Below are 26,592 nucleotides of genomic sequence, written 5' to 3'. Positions count from 1 at the left end.
TCAAGCATCTTACAAAAGCTCATGATGTTTTTTTTATACAGAACTGAAAATTGATCTACCCATCTGGGCAGATAGCAGGGTACATCTTCAGGATTCTTCACTGTGTGGTGTGATATGCTAGCCCTTTACCAGTAGCCAGACTTCAAACCAAGGCTTAAGAAGGCCAGGAGCTATTTTCTGGAAACCTGATCTGTAAAAGATCTCTAAACTTGATGTAAGATCACAACCCCACATAGAGAAAGTCTGCTGTGAAAGCTATTTGCAGAAGTCGACTGTCATGGTCCAAATAAGAATGCGAGCTCCAGCCCTGGGTTTTGAAGTTTATCTTGGACTCCTTTCAGCCATGGCCGTGTGTGTGCGTGTGTGTGTGTGTGTTTGTGCGTGTGTGTTTGTGCGTGTGTGTGTGTGCGTGCGTGTGTGTTTGTGTGTGCGTGCGTGCGTGTGTGTGTGTGTGCGTGCGTGTGTGTGTGTGTGTGTGTGTGTTTGTGCGTGTGTGTGTGTGTGTGTGTGTGTGTTTGTGCGTGTGCTGGCCCGGGCCCTGTGCTGCTTGTCCCCTGCTTTTGTTTGGTCAGGAGGTGACCCTGCAAAAGGACACATCGCAACTCCCACTGATAATGACAACAAGGTCAAGTGCTCTATTATTTAATCCGCTCGCAGTTGGTAATGCATTGTTTCATAAGTGAGTAGGATTCGTGCTGAAGCGGCGTTACCAAGCCAGATCGTACCGTATGTGGTGAGATGTCAAGTCAAACGCTGTTTTCTATACTGGCTTCAGTACAACGTCCATCTGTCCGCAATACCGTCTTGGTTTTCTTCCTCAGATTTAACTAAGAGGTTCCTCAGAATCCAGCTCATTAGGGAGTGGGTTGACCTTTGACCTGAGCCGTAGTCTTACTGGAGTGCCAAATGTAGAGCTACACAGGTTGCAGTGGTCTATCGTGGGCTTGTGTGTGTCTGTGTGTGTGTCTGTGTGTGTGTCTGTGTGTGTGTGTGTGGCTGTGTGTGTGTGTGTGTGTGTGTGTGTGTGTGTGTGTGTGTGTGTGTGTGTGGCTGTGTGGCGGCGGCTCAGCGGTAGGGTCTGTTGACTGTTCGGTTGAGCGGTCAGGCCTGGTGGTCTCGGGCCTTGTGGTCAGTGCTCTCTCTTGGCACGGCTAAATGTCTCTCATTAGCACTGGCTGGCCTTTGAGCGTTCAGCTGCAATGAGGTGTAAAAGTGCCGTTTTATCAGCGGGATCTCCTAATGCGGGGCTGCGAGGTGAGCACGGGCCGGCCGGGGGAGAAGTCACTGTTCTCATCTTTATTCAGCAGCCGCGTCTCGCTCCCCGAGAGGACTGGGAACACAAAAACACACTTAGCTGAAGTCACACCTGATTAGTGCTCTATAGTTCTAGTCTACATACTGTAGTTCCCCATGTTGCTGTTTTAAAAGACAAAGTAACAGGGGCTTGAAGATGAAGGTGAAACGCTGAATTATGTCACCCGACAAGAACAGAATAGTTTTAATAGATTCAAATGCCTCTAGATCTATAACAATGTTGCATGCTTATCCAGGGTGTTTCCTGCCCTGGAAACATGTCAAACAATAGCAGAACAGAAAGACACAATGCACGGGAGTATGGAGTAGGGAGTGCGTGGACACAGTCTGTTTCTCATGGCCTCGGAATTATCATCATTGTGGTAAGTCTGGAAGGGTTTTATTTTCGGACAACAAAAGCAACATTCTGCACCTTTTTAAGCTCGTTCATTAAGTAGCCATCAACTTTGTTCCCTAAAGCTGCTTCTTTGTCGTAACATATTTTGTAGGCACACGAGGCAGACTTTAGTTCCTAACCGAGTTGTTGTATTTTTCCCACATTACATTATTAGTGATGTTCAGCATGGAGTGTCCTCATAGGCAATGCATATCAACATAGTATGCACATGAGAGAATATAAACTTGATTGCTTGTATTCAGACTCCTTCAGAAGACATCTTGGCTCCTGAAAGGAATCATATGTTTCTTTTTCTGTATTTAGCATCGGTCTTATTTTCTCATCTCTCTGTAGTACTTCTACACCTCTTGCTCTGCAACCCTTCCAACCAATCACTCAGCAGGATTTAAGTCTCCTGGAGTCTCCAAGAGGTGTGTCCCGGTTACACAGACCCCCCCCCCTCCTCCCGGGCCTAGTTCCGTAAACCCGGCTCCGGTCCCAGTCTGTCTGCTCCAGCGGAGCCGGACTGGTGGAGAAACAGAGGCTGGTGGAGCACGGATTCCGCACGCTTGACTTCCGTGCTTTGATAAGGCAGGATGTGGCAGTCAGGCGGCTCAGTTCCGCCCCGGCCAGCAGAGGGGAATATCCCACAGTTCAGTTCAGAATAAACTACCCCCAGCACTAAACCCCCCGCCCCAGCACTAGCCCCCCACCACCCCAGCACTAAACCCCCGCCCCCCCCAACCTGCCCGTTCCCCTCTCCAGCACTACCCTCCCACCCCCCCAGCACTACCCTCCCTCCACAACCCCCCCACACCCCCACCCCGCCCCAGCACTACCCACCCCCCGCCCCCCCAACCCCCCCGTTCCCCTCCCCAGCGCTACAGAGCCCTGCTGGGAATCACCCAGACAGCAGCTGACCCTGGAGGCGATCCGACCTGTAGGAGCCTCCCCGAGCCCAAACAGGATGTCGTTCACACAACACAGCCCCGTTTTGAAACAAGGTGGGAAACTGGATGGGAATCAGACGGAGATGTGTGATTGGTCAGGGTGCTATAGCTCCGCACGTAGGGAATCAGACGGAGATGTGTGATTGGTGAGGGTGCTATAGCTCCGCACGTAGGGAATCAGACGGAGATGTGTGATTGGTCAGGGTGCTATAGCTCCGCACGTAGGGAATCAGACGGAGATGTGTGATTGGTCAGGGTGCTATAGCTCCGCACGTAGGGAATCAGACGGAGGTGTGTGATTGGTCAGGGTGCTATAGCTCCGCACGTAGGGAATCAGACGGAGATGTGTGATTGGTCAGGGTGATTGGTCACCTCATGCTGCTGAAGAGATGGGCAAAATTGTAGGATTCGAAAGGATGGAGAGGATATTCCTTTTCCCTGCAGCGCTGAGCTCGCTGTTCAACATGGACGAGGAATTCAAATGAACTGATGGGGCCTTCGATGACACGCTTTGTTTGAAAAGTGTGTGAATTACACGCACGAGTTGCATTTGTGCGCTCGAATGAGCGGCAATAAGCGCCTTTCAGATCCCCAGTGAAGTAGGGAGTTCTGTACATGGATGAAGGTTGCTTCCATTGCACTGCCTCTGATTCTGTGGGCAAGATGATCCAATCGGTCGTTATTGAAGGGGAGGTTCGCGTGGAAGCATAGGGGTGGGGTTTGGCACTGGTTTGGCAGTCTAGTCTGCGGTCTGTGACCATCCTCTTGCCATTAGTGACACAGCGGTGGCAGACCAGTGCAGCTTAGCTGGGCTTTGCTGATCCCCAGCAGCTCTTATTCTGCTGAAATTTTAATACAGTGCAAATCCCCCGACCGCGCTCGCTCTCCAGCTCGTAAGCCCACTGCCTGGACTCTGGCGGGGGGGCGGGGCGGGGGTGTGTGGTGTGGTGAACCATGTGCACAGACCCCAGCGTGTCTGCCAGAGGCTGGAGGAGGATGCCGGGGAGCTCAACACATTTGAGTTGGCCCTTCCCTTCCGTGTGCTCTCTCTTTGAAATGATGTTAAGGATCAGAGGAGCTCACTGTGGGTGTCTGTCTAGTCACAAATGGCGGCCACAAGGGGCCATGGAAGACTCAAGAAGTGGTGGTTATAATGTTCTCTTTCTGCCATGAACACCCAGCGTCTGTCTATATAGGCTGTCTAACCTCATTCAGGTTCAGTCCAAGAAGGGAGAAACAGGACGGGTGGGACCTGCTTCCTCCCCTCCCTCTTTGTGGCATCAAGCAGAGGTCAGCTGTGCTTCCTGTTTCCTGTTGTTGGACGCATACAGCTGGCAAACAACTGCCCAGCACAGCGTGGCCTTCACCTGCTGTCACAGCCATGGCAACCACAAAGCAGGTTGGAGGATGCAGACCAATGAGGCATGTGATCGTTGGGATGGCCAAGTGTGTGTGTGTGTGTGTGTGTGTGTGTGTGTGTGTGTGTGTGTGTGTGTGTGTGTGTGTGTGTGTGTGGGGGGGGGGGGGGGGGGGTGCACACACATATCACAGCACCAACAATCTACAGCTGTCTGTGTAAAGATGATCTTGAATGGTGTGGTGGCAGTGGTTGTGTACACAGACATTCACTCACCAGGTTTTCCAGGGAGGCCTAACTATACGTGTAGCTGGAATGGGAAGACCTAGCTGCAATAGCTGGCATTTTTCATGAAACCTTGGGTCAGTACTGACTGAGTGAAGAGAAGCCAGTGGAATGCATCTGGTTTGGCATTGGTCGTCGTGCATTCCTCAGTGGTCTGGAGACCATGACCTTGACATTCATATTTGGTGGCATATTTGGGCTAATATCAATGAATGAAATGTTGATGTACGGGTTGATAGGAAGAAACGGAAGAGAGAATGGGTTACCTCTTCCGTTTGCAGAAGGAGCACCTTTGCAAAGAGATGGATGCACAGCCTGGTACCTGTGCTGAAAGGTGTGTGTTAGGATGCAGAGCCTTGGACCTGTGCTGAAAGGTGTGTGTTAGGATGCAGAGCCTTGGACCTGTGCTGAAAGGTGTGTGTTAGGATGCACAGCCTTGGACCTGTGCTGAAAGGTGTGTGTTAGGATGCAGAGCCTGGTACCTGTGCTGAAAGATGTGTGTTAGGATGCACAGCCTTGGACCTGTGCTGAAAGATGTGTGTTAGGATGCACAGCCTTGGACCTGTGCTGAAAGGTGTGTGTTAGGATGCAGAGCCTTGTACCTGTGCTGAAAGGTGTGTGTTAGGATGCAGAGCCTTGGACCTGTGCTGAAAGGTGTGTGTGTGTGAGGACTGAAGTTGTAGCTTCAGGCCATAGTGGATCCCTAGGAAACCGTTTGGTGTGATCTCGCCCCACTGGTCTAACCTGTTGCTCAGGCTCATGGCTCAAAAGAGGATCTTCTCTGACTTTGATCTCCAAGGTCTAAAGCCTGACAACATCTTACATATAAACTCCTTTTGTTCTTATTATTGTAGTATCATTTTTCACGCCATATTTGCACTAAAGATGAAGTCTTCTGTCCAGGCTGGCTTTGCGCTCCCTAGATTCTGGTAGTTTCTGCTCCTCACTCAGTGCCCCGGTGACCCGGTGTTTTGGTTGTTTTAAGGCGTGGACTGTCAGTTGGGGATCATGTCTGTACAGTGACTTAAATGTTAGACTGACTAGCTGTTGGCCTGTGAGCTAAATGACTTCATACTCCCTACCCCAAGCAGATTGGGGGGCAGTGTATTATTACATTTGTACACCCTTACCACCTCTTCCTTCACAGAAGTAAAAACAAAGCTTAGCCAAGATGGAGGAGGCTGAAGGCTACGTGGAGAATGAAAACACTGATATGATTGAATAATGTCTAGACTACCATTAGTGTCTCCATCAACATCAGCTGACATTTATATGTGACTTTAACTTGGTCGAGGCAAACAGCACTCAAGCTTTTGAGCCAGCCGATAGGCTACCATTCATGTTAACTGACAGGCTTGCTACTGAGCTACCTGTTGACACTAACTACAGGGTAGCCATGCTTACTTGGGACTGTTTGACAGTTCAATCCGACATGGTTATTTCTCCACATTCTGTTGCTATTTATTGTTATTTTTTCAACGTTTTAAACTACAATGATTCCAAATAGCACCTTTTTAAAGGCATCCTCTCGCACAACTGAAGTCAGTCCCCTCACAGAAATGAAGTTGGTTTTGGTTTTGTAGGACATCTGGGTGGGTTTGATTGACCACATAGGCCAGTGTTTTCCATGTTCAATATTGCGACAGGGCTTTAAAACAACTAAAACGTAATCAGAATGTTTTAGACTTGAGACTTGTTATCAAACTTAAGTTAGACTAACTGCTTTGAGTGTTTCAGGCCTATAACCTATATTTTGGTCTGTAACCTTTACTTTCATGATGTCCCCTCTGTCCTGCAGCTCAGAGGTGATCCCCGGATTCTGGTAGTTTCTGCTTGTCACTCAAGAAGATTAAATAATAAAGTTGTTTTTATTCAAATAATTATTGGGTTTCAAGAAAACAGTCCTACTGTAATGCAGTTGACAAAAACAACAGGAAGCAGATCAGATCATATTTTGATGATGGCATTTTAGAAAGAAGTCTTTTCTTTTAATGTTTTTTTTTGGCGTAGGCTTTTTCTTATCACTGTTGATTCTCAGAACGGAGAATTCTGACTTCTCCAAAGTGACTCATTTGTATAAACTCGGAACAGTTTTTCGTTTGGTTGCAAATAAGTGAAAAGGAATGATATCACAATGAAAATAGACAGATTTCTGAGGTATAGATAAAACCATGTTGGACTCGGCAGCAGAAAGGCGTTTGTGTTGCAGTACTCTGCTTAACTAGACAGTCTGTGGGCTGAATGGCTTATGTGTTACAGTCTATGGGCTGTGATTGCTACACTAGGCAGTCTATGGGCTGTGGCTGCTTCACTAGGCAGTCTATGGGCTGTGGCTGCTTCACTAGGCAGTCTATGGGCTGTGACTGCTTCACTAGGCAGTCTATGGGCTGTGACTGCTTCACTAGGCAGTCTATGGGCTGTGGCTGCTTCACTAGGCAGTCTATGGGCTGTGGCTGCTTCACTAGGCAGTCTATGGTCTGTGGCTGCTTCACTAGGCAGTCTATGGGCTGTGATTTGCTTCACTAGGCAGTCTATGGGCTGTGATTTGCTTCACTAGGCAGTCTATGGGCTGTGATTTGCTTCACTAGGCAGTCTATGGGCTGTGGCTGCTTCACTAGGCAGTCTATGGTCTGTGGCTGCTTCACTAGGCAGTCTATGGGCTGTGGCTGCTTCACTAGGCAGTCTATGGGCTGTGACTGCTTCACTAGGCAGTCTATGGGCTGTGGCTGCTTCACTAGGCAGTCTATGGTCTGTGGCTGCTTCACTAGGCAGTCTATGGGCTGTGGCTGCTTCACTAGGCAGTCTATGGGCTGTGATTTGCTTCACTAGGCAGTCTATGGGCTGTGATTTGCTTCACTAGGCAGTCTATGGGCTGTGATTTGCTTCACTAGGCAGTCTATGGGCTGTGATTTGCTTCACTAGGCAGTCTATGGGCTGTGATTTGCTTCACTAGCCAGTCTATGTGCTGTGGCTGCTTCACTAGGCAGTCTATGGGCTGTGATTTGCTTCACTAGGCAGTCTATGGTCTGTGATTGCTTCATGCATTTGTTGATCTGTCCCATGAAGTTGCCCCGCCTTTCGGGCGAATCAGTCTGAAGTCACCTGTCTCTTCTGTGGAAAGTCGTTCACAGATCCCTTCCCCCCTCTGGTCCCTCATAGTTGCTTCGTATTGTCAACACAATGCAACAAGTTTGAAAATGTCACCAGAAAATGGGTGACCACATATGGCTTCACTGTAAGGAGAATGTCCTTATTCTTACATCATGTTGTGTACCACAGTAGGGAACTATATACAAAGGAAATGTCAAGGGCCAGTGTGTATTCAGTACCGCTCTTATCCGGTAAGAAAGACGTGTTTAACTAGACGTACACTATTCTAATTCCTGGGTCAACAACATTGGAGTCCTGATCATTCACTTGTGGCACCAATAAACTGTGATTATAAAATAAAAAGGTGTTTATAAGACACAAGTATCTATTTTACATTTTTTTTTCTATTTTACACTTTCCATTCTATAGGCTATAACTTTCTGTGGGAAATCAGTGAGACTGAGGAATGATTTCCCTGATAATGACATCATTCTCTATGACTGTTGCAGTAGCTCTTCAAGAGCGCAATTTTCCAACATCGCCACTAGAGGGCAGTGTCTAACATGTAATGACTAACCACTGACTTTTCCATCACGTCACATAGTGGACCTCTACGCCACAGTCCTTAAAACAAAACACAGATGCTCTTTAAGCCTATTTATATTGACACAATGCTTACAATGGCTGAACAGTTTAAAAGGTTCATTTTATTTTTAACAGAATGATTTTAGTTTTGTGTTATGTTTTATGTTGTTAGAATGCATTATTCAGGTCTGACTCGTTCTCTTGTTTCTTGTTCCTGTGTCACTCGGAAGACTAGTATTGCCTGTGCACCATGGAGAAAATGTATGTTACATGATGCACATTACCTTTTGAAGTGTACTTTTGTCTTTAAACTTTGGCTTATTTTTGAGTCAGAAATGCTTCACTGGTATTAGTCCATCACCAGGGGGTGGAAGACTTTGCAGACCTCTACTTGCTCATCATTGCTAAATGATTACACATCTTTAAAGAAGCATTATGGAGTTTTTGGTCTAAGACTAGCGAGGTTTCCTAGCACGAAAAGCATGCAAACACCATTAATAGCCCGGTTTGCATTGTTAAGCGTTTGCCAAACATGCTAACTGGCGCTAATTGGCACTAACTGGTGGTGTTCCAACCCAAATCCAAGTCCTACATAGCTCTAAGCCTGGAGGGGTCAGAGGGAACGACAGGTGTGTTGATCTGTTCTCCACATGGCCGTATTCCATCACAATTCATTTAAGGAAGTTACCAAAAGTAGTTGTTTCCAAAAAAAAAAAACAGAGCTCAAAAATTGGCAGATTGTTGCATAGTGCTGCATTTAATCATTTTGCCATTTCTCTTTTGTGAGAAAAAGCGAAAAGGACTTTTGTTTTGAAAGCTCTCTCACACTGTTTTGGGAGTTGAAGAGGAGCACACAGCAGAAGATGAACATGTTTTCATCATCAACCCAGTGGGTCTGTTGGAGGAGAGGACATTCCACATGTGTCAAAAACATGATTATTTGAAAGACCATAAGCCATCCACAAGAAACCGCCGTTTGTGGGCATTTTCACAGCCTGATAAATCCCAGGCCTCGATGCTCTCCCAGTCGTCCTTCTTGGTGATTCCCCACCTCCCATGCACCTCCTCGTGGGGCTCTCCCTCCCATACACCACCTCCTCGTGGGGCTCTCCCTCTAGGCTGGCAGGAGGAGTTATGGCCAGGCCTGTGGAGGAATGCCTTCCAGGCTGCGGAGATGTCTGCTGATCGTCTTCAGAACCTGTCTCACTCTATTAGACAGGGGTTTGGGGAGGAAGAGGGGGGGGGGGGGGGGGGGGGATGGCCCCTCACTGTGTCGTTGCTCAGAGTCAAAACATGTTAAATATTATCCAGTGAGATCTGTTTTTACTGAAGAGAGGCCCCAACCATGACACACACACACACATTACACACACTCACCACACATTACACACACACACACATTACACACACACACACACACACACACACAGACACACACAATACACACACATTACACACACTCACACACACACACACACACACACACACACTCACACTCACACTCACACTCACACACACACACATTACACACACACACACACACATTACACACACACACACACACATTACACACACACACACACGCACATTACACACACACACACACACACGCACATTACACACACACACACACACATATTACACACACACACGCACATTACACACACACACACACACACACACACGCACATTACACACACTCACATGCGCGCGCACACACACGCTCCAAATAACACGCGTGCATATATACCCTGCTCCCATCGCACCGCACCGCAAGAGACTTCAATAGGGGGCCCCTCTGGACTTTGATCTTCCTTGTCTCTTCAGACCGCCATCGTTTGATCTTGCTGTGGGCTTGAAGGGCCCGTTTCATGGTGTCCTTGGTCCCAAAGCAAGGCTGCGCTGGCTGCGCTGGCTGCCATGGGGGGCGAGGGGGGCGAGGGGGTGTTCCATTATCTCTGCATTATTGTCACGTCTTCATGAGGTCTGTCACTACTGTGCGCTCTTCTCCTGTCCTGTGTCCAGCACTGGAGCGCTCTGCTAACATCACAAGTCATCTGATTGCAATGAAAGATCGGGGTGTCACTTCTGCAAAACCAGATGGAGAAGCAGATGTGAGCGAGCGCTCCTTTCTCTCTCACAATGCAGATGGGCTCTCTCTCTCCCTCCTCTCTTTCTCTCTCTCCCTCTCTTTCTCTTCCTCTCTCCCCTTGCAGATGGGCTCTCTCCCCCTCTTTCTCTCTCTCCCTCTCTTTCTCTCTCTCTTTCTCTCTCTCCCTCCTCTCTCCCCCTCTCCATCTCTTTCTCTCTCTCTCCCTCTCTTTATCTCCCTTTCTCCCCATGCAGATGGGCTCTTTCCCCCTCTTTCTCTCTCTCCCTCTCTTTCTCTCTCTCCCTCTCTTTCTCTTCCTCTCTCCCCTTGCAGATGGGCTCTCTCCCCCTCTTTCTCTCTCTCCCTCTCTTTCTCTCTCTCTTTCTCTCTCTCCCTCCTCTCTCCCCCTCTCCATCTCTTTCTCTCTCTCTCCCTCTCTTTATCTCCCTTTCTCCCCATGCAGATGGGCTCTTTCCCCCTCTTTCTCTCTCTCTCTCTCTCTCTCTCACTCTCTCTTTCTCTCGCTCGCTCCATCTGTCTTTCTGGCTGTGGCTAGTTGTTTAAGAGTCCGTTCTCCTCCAAAAGCATGTGCGGCAGCTGAGAGACTGCTTTGTCATGAGAGATCGCTTCCATTTATTCCTCCTTGTGTTGTGCAAAATGTCATCTGTGCATGCTCACACACACACACACACACACACACACACACACTCAGTAACGTTCCAATCTACTCACCTCTGTCTTCTTTCTCCTCCTTTCCTCCTCTCCTTCCTCTCCTCCTCAGTGTTTTAGGACGCTGTGCTGTAAAGGACCTCCCCCGCCCAGACCTGAGTATGACGTGGTGTGCATCGGCCTGACGGGCTCAGGAAAGACCAGTCTCCTCTCCAGACTCTGCAACGAAGCCTCTGATAACATTATCCCCACTACAGGTCAGGAAATACACGCACACGCACGCACACACACACGCCACTGATAACATTATCCCCACTACAGGTCAGGAAATACGCACGCGCACACGCTCACACACACACACGCACATGCTCGCACACGCACATGCTCGCACACACACACACACACACACACATCCAAAGCTGCACCCACCCACACACACACTAACCTACATATCCACTGTTACACCCACATACACATCTACATATTTACAGCTACACACACATACATACACACACGAGCTCACACCTACACACACACACACACACAAATACCTACACGTCCATATTTACACACACAGCCACTCACATACCCTGAAACATAAACACAGGTTGATTTGTGGGACGCCATATCAAAAGCCCATATTAACATATGCTGAGCAGACGTGGAGTGAGACTGCATGCCCCCGTAGTTCTTCAGCGGGCCATAACATCTTCATAGCACTCAGAAGTGTCCAAAGTGTTTTTGAAATATCAACAATCATGTCAGATTTTTATCTTCGGTCCCAGAGAAGTTGTAGGTGATTGCCTCACATTCCAGCCAATGATAGATTGGATGGAGATTTCTATATTTGAAACATTGCTGCCCCGTAATCTTTTCAATCTTTTCATCCACAGGGTTTAGCATCAAAGCCGTGCCATTTCAGAGCGCCGTATTAAATGTGAAGGAACTTGGAGGTAAAGTGTTCTTTTATTAATGTGTTTCCCTCCCCCAGTTTAATCCTCCCATTCCGTTAGCATCCCGTTAGCATCGGACGTATACGTTGCAGAAGTAACGAAATAAGTACAAAGTTACGTAGACTACACCCCTAAGAGACTCCATCTCAACTCAGTTATTATCTGTAACATAGATTCTACATGAACGGTGTTTGTACTTAACAAATAGCACTTCTGGAAGTGAGCACGATTTGGGGTTGGTGAAAATATGACATGTTTGATTGACAGTGAGTGGCAGCTATACATCACACTGAACTATGAACAATGATTAGGAAGGCCTGGATGCAGGCAAGTTGCAGTGGTTTGTTGTGGGCAATTATTTTTTATTTCATTTCTTTCAAATAAACCACATTAGCTTATAAACTTTAAACTCGCATTGGAAATAGACAACACATCCTAGGCTAGACGCGACTGCAAAAAAATAGAATCATCTACAGATGTTTAATAAGAAATAAACATATGGACAAGTTTTCCTCTGGTTTAGTTATTTGAGGGAATGAACAACCGTTTATCAAACAGAGAGAAAATCAACAAAACCCACAATTCCATTACAATGTTGAAGTTGAGGCAAGGGCAGTGTTGTCCGTGAAGTAAACTCGAGAAACTTCGCTACTCTGTCATTTGTGGACACACACTCTAGGGAGGGTGTCAGTCTCGTTGTTTTCCCCCCCCTCCTTGTACTCATCATGGCCAGCTCCTGCTGGAGGAGCTGTTGACCCGGGCTGAGCGCTGTGATGTCATGATCACATGATCACAAGACGACTGGACCGTGGCATTCCATTGTCGTATCAAAGACGATTCTCCCTTCAGCCCCCCGGCTCTTGTCCTGACCTTTCCGGCTGGTTTTCATTTGCATATCCGCGTTCCAAGAGTGAGTGGGCACGGCACTGTGCCGTCTCATTGTGACATTTCTCTTGGAGCGGATGCAGATGTCTATGGTGTGTGCGCGCTTGTTACCGCTGCGCCTAGCTAGGTGGAGCTAGGTGGTGCTAGTTCGAGCTAGGTGGTGCCAGGTGTTGCTAGGTGGAGCCAGGTGTTGCTAGTTGGAGCCAGGTGTTGCTAGGTGGAGCCAGGTGTTGCTAGGTGGAGCCAGGTGTTGCTAGGTGGAGCCAGGTGTTGCTAGGTGGAGCCAGGTGGAGCTAGGTGTTTTGCTAGTTGGAGCTGGGTGGTGCCAGGTGGAGCCAGGTGTTGCTAGGTGGAGCCAGGTGGAGCCAGGTGTTGCTAAGTGGAGCTAGGTGTTGCTAGTTGGAGCTGGGTGGTGCCAGGTGCTAACTACGAGGTCATCGGTCACACACCCACTGATGACCTGTATAACTGACCTCTCACTTTTACAAAGTACATGGAGCTGGAGGGATGATGAGAGAGGAGAGAGGGATGATGAGAGAGGAGAGAGATGAGGAGAGAGAGATGAGGAGAGAGAGATGAGGAGAGAGAGATGAGGAGAGAGAGATGAGAGAGAGAGATGAGAGAGAGATGATGAGAGAGGGATGATGAGAGAGGGATGATGAGAGAGAAGAGAGGGATGATATGAGAGGAGAGAGGGATGATGAGAGAGGAGAGAGGGATGATGTGAGAGGGATGATGAGAGAGGAGAGAGGGATGATGAGAGAGGAGAGAGGGATGAGGAGAGAGGGATGATGAGAGAGAAGAGAGGGATGATGAGAGAGAGAGATGATGAGAGGAGAGAGGGATGATGTGAGAGGGATGATGAGAGAGGAGAGAGGGATGATGAGAGAGGAGAGAGGGATGAGGAGAGAGACGATGAGAGAGGAGAGAGGGATGATGAGAGAGACGATGAGAGAGGGATGATGAGAGAGGAGAGAGGGATGAGGAGAGAGAAGAGAGGGATGATATGAGAGGAGAGAGGGATGATGTGAGAGGAGAGAGGGATGAGGAGAGAGATGAGAGAGGAGAGAGAGATGAGGAGAGAGGGATGATGAGAGAGAGAGATGATGAGAGGAGAGAGGGATGATGTGAGAGAGGGATGATGAGAGAGGAGGATGATGAGAGAGGAGAGAGGGATGAGGAGAGAGATGAGAGAGGAGAGAGAGATGAGGAGAGAGAGAGATGAGGAGAGAGGGATGATGAGAGAGAGAGATGATGAGAGGAGAGAGGGATGATGTGAGAGGGATGATGAGAGAGGAGAGAGGGATGATGGAAATAGTGAGAGGAGCAGTGTTAATTTTGGCAGCTATTTTAGATTTAGTCTTAGTCTTTAGACAAAAATGCATATTAGTTTTAGTCACATTTAGTCATTTTTATCCTTCTTAGTTTGAGTCTAATTTTAATCGACGAAAACTCATTACAATTTAGTCTAGTTTTAGTCACATTTAAAAGTCCAACTTATAGCCACATTAAACTCCTTTCCTTCCCTTCTCAGGCCCAGGGACCCCCTGTGTTGTGTCTACATCTGCATAATAGTCAAGCTTGCAGTACTTAAATTGTGGATACAATTAGTCACTTAAGATACAGATCTCTTTGTATATGCCTACGTCTGAATTCCAATTAATTCAATGTAAATAATAATTTTAAGGCAATACTTAATTAACAGTATTATCATTAAAATATAAGAGAATATCAAGTCTAGATTTTGAAGATTCAAATGATGTGATGGCACAATACAACTACTATGCCTACCTGGCCTTAGAGCTAAATCAACCACATATCCTCCATATGAATTGCTATGCAATCTGATAACCAACAGATTTAGCTAGACGGATAGTTTTGACAGTAGAAAGTGGTGCCAATGATAATAACAATTGCCCAAATAGACAAGGATATGTAAACCAATCACATATTAATTTATTTTGTCTTGATTATAGTCATGCGTGGGTGGCCTGTCCTATAGTGAAGTCCATTCTGCAATGAGTTTACTAGCTAGCTATCGATAGCTAGTATAGCTTAGCTATGCTACCTCATCGTTAGCTAACGTTAGCTAGCTAAACGTTTTGGAGATCATTTCCCAAGGCTAACGGGAGGCTTCAATCGAAAATGACTAGCTAGCTATCCAAGCTGACACAACCTATAAACTCGACTGCCCTTTTGAAGTTAACTTAACGTTAGCTAATATATTCTAATAACTAGTTAACATTAGCTAATTATCATTGACAGTTACTAGCTAATTACCGTGGCATAAATTGCAGGGTTGTTCAGGTGCCTCTTTGTTGTGTTCTTCCCACCTATTTTGAAGCCACAAGGTTTCTCTCCCGTTATTGCAGTGCATTGTGTTTTATTTTCTGTCAAGTTATAATTAAAGAGTGTCCAGACATCTATTCTTCTTTTTCTTCCAGTACCGAGTGCTTGAACTTGAGCCATCATGTAACGTTTGTTAGGGCGTCACTTGCATGTCTGGGCATCTTAGGGAGTGGAGGATGGATACAGGACCGGTCAACATTCAACCAATGATGTTAGGTGCATGCAAGTTTAGAAAAAATAAATTATTGTGAGTTAGTCAACCACCAACATTTTCGTCTCGTCAACGAAAGTTAAAAAAGATTTACCGGTAGTCATATTTTTTATTTTCAAAGATCCGTTTTCGTCACGTCTTGGGAAAAGGTCGTTAACGCATATTTGTCGTCATTTCGTCAACGAAATTAACACTGGAGAGGAGAGAGGGGTGATGTGAGAGGGGAACCATAGACAAATATATATCTATATGATGTGAGAGGGAAACAGTGTGGAATCACCTTGTTTCAGATCAACAAACACTTCTGGATTGTTACATTTTCAGCTGGTACTGTCCAATCAAAATCCCAGCCTCTGTGATGTCACTATGTAGGCCAGGGATTCTCGGCCCTCTTCCTGAGTCTGGCGCTTACTCAGTAGCTATGTGTCCCTGCTCTGCACAGCCCACTGAACTCACCAGGGACACCGCTGATTAGCTGGAAACACCTGATTTAGACACTCAAGATTTTTATTATTAGACTGACAGAAGTAGGATTGACAAACCCTGGTGTCAGTGTGTACTACTCCTCCAAAACTGAGCCTTTCATGCTCAGGTCATTTAAAGTTTAGTTACACTTCTAGTGAAAATGAAAAAGGTCATTTTGAACCCAAACAGGACGCAGTGCCCAGAGGGGGCGGGGATACACGCTCGTTATGCGTGACTTGTCTGACTGACAAACAGCCGAGAAAACCCTCTCAATATTCAGCAGAACGTAAAAGTCATCACCATCCGCCTAGCAAATTGCTCTCTCACCCGCAACAACTGAAGTCTGCCGTCCGGGAGTCATGGCTGTGGAATAAACTGCGTAAAAGCGGCTCACATTTGGTAAATAAACACGCAACGGGAAGCTCCAAACAAACGTTTTGAAATGTCACTCCCTCCCTGCACCCAGAGCCATGCTGCCCAGGCTTCTCCTTCAGTTTGGGCCCGTGGCGGTCCGCTTCTCTGGGAGGGACAGACAGGAAGGGGGGTCTTCCCTCGCCTGCAGCTAGCTGGAGGAGGAGGAGGAGGAGGAAGATGAGGAAGAGGAGGGTAGTCAAGAACTTCTGAACTGATTTTGAGGACTTACCCTGCAGAACTGGCAAAAGACGTATCCGTTTCTCGTGGAAAGATTGTCTGAGATTAATTTGCTTTCATTCACTGCGGAAGAATCAAAGTAAAATAGCAAAGACTTTTGACTTCACCAAACAGTAAAAGAGCTTTTATTCAGTGGGACCTGCTGTCTTTGGTATTGTTTTTGGTTTGTTTGGGGGGGGGTAAATCCCTCCTAAGACAGACTGCGGAGGCATGACTGTAGGGGAGGTGTGACCCCCCCCCCCCCCCCCCCCCCTACTAGTCAACTAAAGGTGCCTAGTGTTGTTAATTTATTGATTGATTATTGATTGATTTTATTTATCGATTTTTCTTACCACATATTACCAGGTACCAACACGCCACTATACGTGTTCCGTCTGCCATGAGGGCATCTCGCGCTCAGACGTGTCAATGTTGTCGTTCCTGCGTTTGAAATGCGAGTTGTTTTTACGTCTCGTTCCCGGAACACACGGCGAGATCAACATGAGTGTCTTATGGCCGCCCCCCCCCCCCCCCACACACACACACACGCACACACACACTCAAACCCTTCCTTTTCCCTCCACTGAAGGGTGCGTGTCACGTTACAGCTGGAGCGGTAACCTCGGAGCTGTCTTCTGCTCTTTTTTTTTATGGCAGGGGCGCGTATGTGTGGCGTGACTGGTGGAAACCTGCGCTGCCTTACATATGCCACACACACACACACACACACACACACACACACATACATACACACACACACGCTGCCTGACATATGCCACACACATACACACACACACACGCTGCCTGACATATGCCAGGTTACTGGATGCTCTGGTCTGGGCTATCTGTCCCCCCCCCCCCCCCCCCACACACACACACACACACACACACACACACACACACTCAAACACACTCAAACTCTCACACATACTGTTATTCGTTTGTCTGCGTCTGTTTTTGCTTTTTTACTTGAGTTATGTCAGAAAGCTGAAAGGGGGGGGGGGGGGGGGCGATTGGGGGGGAGTTCAAAGCTGGCCCTGGCTCAGTGCACTTCCCATCAATGCCAAAGCTACACTGTGTGTGATCCAGGCTGGGAATCACACACACACACACACACACACACTCACACACCCACAAACACACAGACACACACACACACTCACACACCCACAGACACACACACAGACACACACACACACACACACACACACACACACACACACACACACACACACACACACACACACACACACAAACTCACACACTCACACACTCACAAACACACAAACACACACCCACAGACACACACCCACAGACACACACCCACAGACACACACCCACAGACACACACACACACACACACACACACAGACACCCAAACACACACGCACACACACACACACACACACACACACAGAGACACACACAGACAGACACACACACACACACACACACACACACACACATACACAGACACCCAAACACACACACACACACACACACAGACACACACAGACAGACACAAACACACACACACACACACACATACAACCAACCAACCAACCAACCAACCAACCAACCAACCAACCAACCACTACCACCACGCACACCGACAACACCAGACATCTGAAAACATTTAGCTCAATCTCTTTGTTACCCTCTGCCGCCTTCTCCCCCCGCACATGTCGCAGGCCATATGATGTCATGATTTCAGAGGGAGAATGGCCTTTGGTGACGTTGTCACATGTGATTCTAATGCAGTTGATGTTGCCAGCTAATGGGTGCTTGGCCAGCTGTCAGAAGCGCCCTCTCTCTCTCTCTCTTTTCTCTTGCTCTCTCTCTTTCTCTCTCCCCAGCATATGTTGTTTATGCATTGAAATTGGAGCAAACCGCTGTTTTTTTTTCAAAGTCTAATTTATCGCCCTGGACCTCCCAGACAGTCGTCTCACTCTGCAGCCCCTGGAAGCCAGCGGCCACTAGGTGGCGCCTTGCAGCAGTCCTTGGGTGATGCTGATGTGGAATAAAAAAAATAAATAAAATGTTTTTAATTAATGTTCTCTTACCCAGTAAGATTCCAAAAATGTGGATTTTGAGGCTGTGATTTTAAGGCAGAGATTTTTGTTTAGATACGGTACTCAGTGGTCTGCAGACGTTTCAAAGCTCTATTAGCAGGACAGATATATTAGCACAGATGCCACATGTAAGCTTCTCCACCTTCCAACAGTCCAACAGATGTTGCAGTAGGTAACGATTTTGGAAGAAAACTTGTAGGTAACTTGTGTGCACACACACCAGAGACTGCAGACTGTGTGTGTGTGTGTGTGTGTGTGTGTGTGTGTGTGTGTGTCTGTGTCTGTGTGTGTGTGTGTGTGTGTGTGTGTGTGTGTGTGTGTACATTTGCTTAGATAGGTGGTGGTCAGTTACATGCATGACCTGCACGAAAGAACAGGAGTAGGACATGCTTTCATGAGTCCGTGTCTTGGTTTCTTGTAACCATTTCGGTGGTGAATTTGGCACGACTTTGGACCAGTGAATGAAGAGCCTTTTTCAGAGCAGAGATTCCAAGAGCAGAAATGAGCCATAGTATTTCTATGTGTGTGTGTGTGTGTGTGTGTGTGTGTGTGTGTGTACACATGCAGAAATGAGCCATAGTATTTCTATGTGTGTGTGCATGCAGAAATGAGCCATAGTATTTCTCTGTGTGTGTGTGTGTGTGTGTGTGTGTGTGTGTGTGTGTGTGTACATGCAGAAATGAGCCATAGTATTTCTATGTGTGTGTGTGTACATGCAGAAATGAGCCATAGTATTTCTCTGTGTGTGTGTGTGTGTGTGTGTGTGTGTGTGTGTGTGTGTGTGTGTGTGTGTGTGTACATGCAGAAATGAGCCATAGTATTTCTATGTGTGTGTGTGTGTGTGTGTGTGTGTGTGTACATGCAGAAATGAGCCATAGTATTTCCTGTAGGATGTGTCTTGTACCAGAGGGGCCATTATTGTTTTTAACAGAGCAGGCAGCTCAAAACAACCCGTCCTGTCCGCTGTCATCAAACAGACGAGATGAGATGGACACCATTCATGTTTATGATCATGCCTCCCCTCACTCCAGTGAGTCACAGCCAGGCTAACCAAAGCCATGCTCGTAGTCTCTCTCTCTTTTAGTGTGTGTGTGTGTGTGTGTGTGTGTGTGTGTGTGTGTGTCGGTGTGAGTGTATTGGTGGCCACATTTTTGTACCCCCTAAATTGCTGTGCACAAGAGAAACCATATGTTCACTGAAAAAAAAAAAAAAATGAAAGAAAGAAGAAAAAAAAAAAGAACAGGAGTGAGAGAGAAAGAGAGAAGTGGGTCCATTTGAACTGTGCTGTAGACTGGCCATCAGAAGGAAAGCGGTTTCGTATGCTCCCAGGGTCCACATGAAAGCCAGCCCGTGTGTGGAGCACACTTCACTTGGACCGGACTCCCCCCTTCACTTTCTCCCTCTGAAGCCCAAGCAGGAGTTGGCATGCAGGACTGGGAAGCCATAAAAATACATAATGTAATATCCGCAATGACTTTTCTTTTGGGGTGGGGGGGGGGGGGTTAGGATGGGGTGCATGAAGTTGAGGTTGGGGGTTGTTGCAAAATGCATTCCAGCTATGCAGTGCTCTCGCTCTCTCTCTCTCTCTCTCTCTCTCTCTCTCGTTGTTTCTTTCTTTTGAAACTATGTCGAAATGCTCTGTTTTGTGGCCCGGTCCCCCCCGCACGCAGAGCAGTTGAAACATGGAACGGATGACTTGCAGTTTTTCCAAAGCAAAAGTTTTAAAAGTTACAAAACATTTGTTGAGATTGTTCACTGAAAATGTTGCAGCGTTGCATGAATCGGATATGCTATTTGATATCAGCCCTATTAAGGGTGTGTGCGTGCGTGCGTGCGTGCGTGCGTGCGTGCGTGCGTGTGTGTTTGAGAAAACATGACGGTATATTTCTGCATGCTGTGCAAACAGACAATAATGTTAGCAGTTTCCCTCACCTTGTCATCTGCCTGTTGTGTGTGTGTGTGTGTGTGTGTGTGTGTGTGTGTGTGTGGGTTGAAGGAGCGGACTCCATTAAGAAGTACTGGAGCCGGTACTACCAGGGCTCGCAGGGGGTGGTGTTTGTGCTGGACAGCGCCTCGTCGGAGGAGGATCTGGAGACGGCCCGCACGGAGCTGCACTCGGCGCTGCAGCACCCGCAGCTCTGCACCCTGCCCTTCCTCATACTGGCCAACCACCAGGACAAGCCAGCCGCACGCTCCGTACAGGAGGTAGGTGTGTGTGTGTGTGTGTGTGTGTGTGTGTGTGTGTGTGTGTCTCTGCACCCTGCCCTTCCTCATACTGGCCAACCACCAGGACAAACCAGCCGCACGCTCCGTACAGGAGGTAGGTGTGTGTGTGTGTGTGTGTGTGTGTTGTGTGTCTCTGCACCCTGCCCTTCCTCATACTGGCCAACCACCAGGACAAGCCAGCCGCACGCTCCGTACAGGAGGTAGGTGTGTGTGTGTGTGTGTGTGTGTGTGTGTGTCTCTGCACCCTGCCCTTCCTCATACTGGCCAACCACCAGGACAAGCCAGCCGCCCACTCCGTACAGGAGGTAGGTGCCGCAGGTGCAAGGCAGCAGTCTACTAATTCAGAGAGAAAGGTGTGTGTGTGTGTGTGTGTGTGTGTGTGTGTGAGAGAGTTTGGGGTGAGAGATGAGAGAAAACCATGAAGTCATGAATTATTTGGATGTCCCTTTTCAAAGCACCTGAGTGACTGTGAGTTAGTGCCTGTGCCTGAGTGACTGTGAGTGCCTGTGCCATGGAGTGACTGTGCCATGGAGTGACTGTGCCATGGAGTGACTGTGCCATGGAGTGACTGTGAGTGACTGTGCCATGGAGTGACTGTGAGTGACTGTGCCATGGAGTGACTGTGCCATGGAGTGACTGTGAGTGACTGTGCCATGGAGTGACTGTGAGTGACTGTGCCATGGAGTGACTGTGAGTGACTGTGCCATGGAGTGACTGTGCCATGGAGTGACTGTGAGTGACTGTGCCATGGAGTGACTGTGCCATGGAGTGACTGTGAGTGACTGTGCCATGGAGTGACTGTGAGTGACTGTGCCATGGAGTGACTGTGCCATGGAGTGCGTTCTTAGGTGTAGCTGTGTAACTGTGCACTCTGGTGCAGTAAGTATGTCTCCATATCCTCCTCCTCATAAAGCTGCAACTCTACCCTCAGATCCTCCTCCTGATCATAAAGCTGTAACTCTACCCTCAGTAGAATGCACTTGGTTTTCCTTCACAGTTACAGCAGCCTACATCTTGCTCTTGGGTCACAGGTACTTGACTCCTCAGATATTATACTTGCACTTAAACTGCAGGGCTATAACTTTCCTCCAAGTTATGGGGGGAGTGAGTCCAAACTCTCAGTGGACCGAACAAGGGGCTAAATTCACTGTTATTGGTTGAGGTGCAAGTTTACTCTTTAGTCAAGGGAGTGCAAGTCTACTGTAACTCTTTCAGACCTGAGTTTACTCACCAACGCCAGGGACCAGTTTTGGTCTAGTAGCAAGGGCATTATGTCGTCTGTATCTACTCAGTGGATTTATGTGCAGTTCTCGCAGAGGTGTGTTGAACACTCTGTGCTGAAAAATTGCGCTGAAGTGATTTTCAACCCCACTGGTCCAAAAAAACATATTTGTAAAATGAGAATATGGCTTGCTTTGGCACAAACGTAAGGAATTTTTAAAGGCATGTAGAGCCAACTGCTGTGAACCTGGCCTGCTGTGAGAGGCACGGTAATAGAGTGTGTGTGTGTGTGTGTGTGTGTGTGTGTGTGTGTGTGTGTGTGTGTGTGTGTGTGTGTGTGTGTGTGTGTGTGTGTGGTGTGTGTGTGTGTGTGTGTGTGTGTGTGTGTGTTAATAGTGAGTTGCTGTAGCAACACTAGAAACTGACTGCGCTTGGCCTCAGTCTAGGGCTCAAAGCCACAAGGTGAACGAGATTAAACGTACGCGCATTCGTAAGCGTATAATTGCCAGTTGCAGGGATAAGCCTTTGTGCCGAGGCTCCGTAACAGACTGCCGTGCTCAAACACAAAAGCACAAACTGGGCGACATTCAGCTTTTAAGTTTCAATGCCAAAATACGGAAATGAAAACACATTGACTCAGACTCCGTTGAACCACCAACAGTGACTATTGTGTCAGGCACACGCTTGATGTCTCCTCAGGTGTGTTGCTTCCGAAACCGGAGGCCTCGCCACAGATCAAGCGCACACACCAGGTCGTGGTGCCGCCGCCGGTGATCAGAGCGGCCAGACACCGCACTCTGAGCCGGAAAATGTGCGCTCTGCTGGTGCGTAGCCCTGCACCGGGCCCATAGTGTGCATCGAGACCCCCCTCCTCCCTCCTTCACACACACACGCACGCACACACACACACACACACACACACACACACACACACACACACACACACACACACACACACACACACACACGCAGTGTGCATCGAGACCCCCTCCTCCCCCCTTCGGTCTCTGCCATGCCATGCACACATAAACAAACAAAAACAAACCCTGATGATACAAGCCCACGCAGCAGTGCATATTTTTTTCCTCCCCGGCTGCGGTTCACGGTTCTGGATGGAGGGGAGGGTGGGAGCTATTTTGGAGTTGGCCCTCACCTGCACTCATGCGAGGTTAAACCAATCAAAGCCACTGTCTGATTACCCTTGCTAACCTGCCTATTTAAAGCCTGTAAACGCTAATTGCATTACCGCTCGGCTTCGCTCCGCGTGAAAACACAGGAATCAGGGAGGGTGTGACGTGTTGCTGTGTGTGAGGTAGCTTGCGTGTGTTAGTGTTTGTTTGTTTGTTTGTTTGTTTGTTTGTGTTTTGGTCTGAGGGGATTTACGCACTGTTTGCAAACACACTGAGACCTTGCCCACCCATGCGGCAGGCTTCATCCGCCTCCACACCAGCAGGCTCCTGCTCATGTCTGACCTGGTCGCCGTGCAGTGGAGGGGATTAGCTCGTCAGTGGCGGGGCTAGCTAGCTGATTAGCTAGTCAGAAGCGGCCTCCTGGTCGCTGTGCAGTGGAGGGGATTAGCTCATCAGTGGCGGGGCTAGCTAGCTGATTAGCTAGTCAGAAGCGGCCTCCTGGTCGCGGTGGAGGGGATTCGCTAGTCAGTGGCAGCCTCCTGGTCGCCGTGCAGTGGAGGGGATTCGCTAGTCAGTGGCGGGGCTAGCTAGCTGATTAGCTAGTCAGAAGCGGCCTCCTGGTCGCTGTGCAGTGGAGGGGATTAGCTCGTCAGTGGCGGGGCTAGCTAGCTGATTAGCTAGTCAGTGGCGGCCTCCTGGCCTCCTCAGGCAAGGCCTTGTCAAGACCAGCTGTGCTGCAGCAGCCAGCGTTGGCCGATGCAGACACCAAACAGTTGTTGGACATGACGGCTGGAGCTAAGTAAGCGATGTCTTTTTCAGCTGTCACAAGTGATCGAGCAAAGCCAAACATACTTGGACAAAGACTCCCTTGTCATCTCTTCTTGAGGTGATCCTTTTTTATGATCTTAAAATGCCTCACTCCCTCCTGACAGATTTGTGTGTATGCGTGTGTGTGCATATCCAGACTAATTTGTTTGTATGTATGTGCGTGTGTTTGTGTGTGTGCATGTGTGCGTGTGTGTGCGTGTGCGTATGCATATTTGTGTGTTTGTTTGTGTGTTTGTTTGTGTGTGTGTGTGTGTGTGTGTGTGTGTGTGTGTGTGTGTGTTAGTGTTAGTGTGCACGCGCAACGTGTGTTCACTCACATCTGCCTGTGCGTAGTGGTGAAGTAAGCCTGCGGGTTGCACGATTGAGCCCAGAGCCCAGAGCACAGAGCGCTAATTAACTGGCTGCAAAAGTGGTCCTGAGTGAGCAGTAAATATCTGCCTTTGGAGACTCCCACATCCCAATCCACTGATGTGTGTCAGGCTGGGGCTACACTCTTGACAGCTCCGCTCCCTCCCTCCCTCTCCCTCCCGCTCCCGCTCCCTCCCTCCCTCTCTACTGTAGATACGGCCAGTCTTACACAAGAGGGGGTCATCTTATGACTTGCTGATGCGCTGTAACCACGAAAACACAAAAATGGACCCGAATCTGAATCATATGTTTTTTTTTTTTTTTTTTTTTTTTTTTGTGTGTTTTTTTTTTTTTTTTTTTTTTGCTCTCAAGCTTTTTGGTGCATGCATGAAAATGAGCACGAAGTATAATTGAGATTAAGGCCACAGGAAAGGTCAGAGTGTCTTTTTGTAAAGAAAATGCTGTTCCAATGGCTGGTGAAACAGTATCTGTTAAGGCACTAGTTCCTCTCAGACCACTTCTCCATCACCGGTCCCTCCAGTCGTAGACTGATCAAACGTGAGAAACAGGCTGGTGTTGTGTTACACTCCACCACTCACTGCCAGAAATACTTCTTTGGTGACACCGCTGATTGGGGTGCACCAAGAGTCTTAAAAAAGAAAACGCCAATATGTCAAAGGAGAACGACCTGCGTTAGTGACTGCCCCTCCGCGCTAATGTAAACAGACCCAGCGGTGCGGTCAGACAGACTATTTGTCAGAGTTACGATACGGCATTTCTCATCGACCGCGATCCTCCCCTTACTGCCTCCAGCTGCATACTGACTCATCAAACTCCATACCTCTATACATCCATGTCCCTTCAACCAATGAGGATCCGTCTCCCTTCCTGTCCTGGCCAATTAGCAGGCAGCTTAATGTTCCTCTGCCAGTTCTTTTGAGAGGAATCTGGTCAGTCGGGGAGGTTTTTCGGGAAGGGAGCAGAAAAAAAAAAAGAGGGCTCCGTTAATTATGTTCCAGAAACACAATCCCTGCACATTGTACTTCCTCTATTTGTCACAGCTCTTCGGGGACAAACGCTCCCCTCTTGAAGAAATATTTCATGTTTCTAAAGCGGCGAGCCACTGGGAACGAAAAGCGTGGTGTCGGGTTCACGGTTCCAGCACACATGTAGGAGTCCATTAGAGGCATGGCGGAGGTGAGACCGCCTCACACACACACACACACACACACACACACACACACACACGCGCTCGCCTCGCCTCGCCTCGGAGCCAGTGAGCCTAGTTCTTTTCCATACTTAAGGGGGTAATGATGATGGATGGTCTGTCCAAGCCCTCCGGAGCGCAAAAGACAGTTAACGGCCACATGACAACGTGTTTGGTTTCCAGTATGAATTCCTGCTGTTCCAGGGTGTTTCTCCGCGGCAAAGACTCCGATACACTAAGTGGCTCTCATTGAATTATTGGACATTTAAGAGGCCGCTTTGGTTTGACACCCTCTGAAGCAGACGGGCTATTCTCTGAAAGGTCAACCAAGGACAGTTGTGAAGTTGTCATCCCTCTCTCTGTCTTTCTCTTTCTTTCTTTCTTTCTGTCTGTCTTTCATTCTCACTTCCGCTCTCTTTGTCTTTCCCTTTGTCCTTCTGAAGTTGCCAGAACAGAACAGGACATCTTGTACCGCAGGAACACTTAAATTTTGCTGAGGTTTGGACGCCTCTTTTTGTATAGTAAATATTACTCCATTAACCATCGACTTGGAATGCTTCAGCTTAACCGTCCACCAGAGTCTGCAAAAGGCTCTACATCTCTCTATCCAATCAGAGCATCTAAGCCTTAAGATTCTTAGAGATTGGCGAGTTCTTCACAGCCAGGTTCTAGGTTCTACATTGGGACTATACCTGTTTGGCGTGGCGGAGGCTGCCTGGTTCGATTAGGATGTATTGGTCCACCACCAGATAGAATCCCAAATCAAGAGGTAAACTTGGTGATATTACCACAGCAATGATGTCCTGGCACACTACTGTTCACACTTAAACCCTCGGTTCCAACTTGACAGAAGACCAACGACCATACTGTTGTATTACAGCAGTTTTTATTAGGTAGACCTAACAAACAGATCATCTAAACACCGGTGTGATTTTTTTTTTGGTTTTCCCTGATGGTTGGATGGACGTAATGTTCCACTGCTGTGAGCCACCGTGTGGAGATGAGGTGTGTGTGACACTGGCACTTTCACAACAAGGCTAAAGTGACACGTATTTGGAATTGTGTAAAGACACCTTTGCCTAGAACCTGAAGATGGATGGATGGATGGATATATGGATGGATGGATGGATGGATGTTCATTTTCCTGTACTCTGATAGAGCTTTCTGAAGCCCACATCCAAGCAAGCATAGCCTTACCTTGATGTAAAACCTACCCTAACCATGGGTATCAGGTTGGTCCGAGCTGGCTGTTGTTTTAGCTGGGGTCCATCTGTTCTTTTGCATGCAAAAATGTGCATCCTCGCAAATGATTCCCGGGTGTAACTCAACACCCCACACACACACAATTG

At 48.0% G+C, this 26,592-nt stretch overlaps 1 protein-coding gene across 1 annotated transcript in view; it reads left to right on the top strand.

Annotated features, from left to right (window-relative positions):
• arl15b (ADP-ribosylation factor-like 15b) overlaps positions 1-26,592 on the top strand; it is a 46,975-nt gene that overhangs the window by 8,546 nt on the left and 11,837 nt on the right. The window contains exons 2-4 of the mRNA XM_031577322.2: positions 10,831-10,975; positions 11,612-11,671; positions 20,280-20,488. Coding sequence (XP_031433182.1) covers positions 10,831-10,975; positions 11,612-11,671; positions 20,280-20,488 — 414 coding nt within the window. The remainder of the gene's footprint in view (positions 1-10,830; positions 10,976-11,611; positions 11,672-20,279; positions 20,489-26,592) is intronic.

The sequence above is a fragment of the Clupea harengus genome, chromosome 12 (assembly GCF_900700415.2).
Source record: "Clupea harengus chromosome 12, Ch_v2.0.2, whole genome shotgun sequence".
In the NCBI taxonomy this organism is placed as follows: Eukaryota; Metazoa; Chordata; class Actinopteri; order Clupeiformes; family Clupeidae; genus Clupea; species Clupea harengus.
Note: the sequence above shows the minus strand (reverse complement) of the source record. Positions and strands in the feature narration are given on the sequence as shown.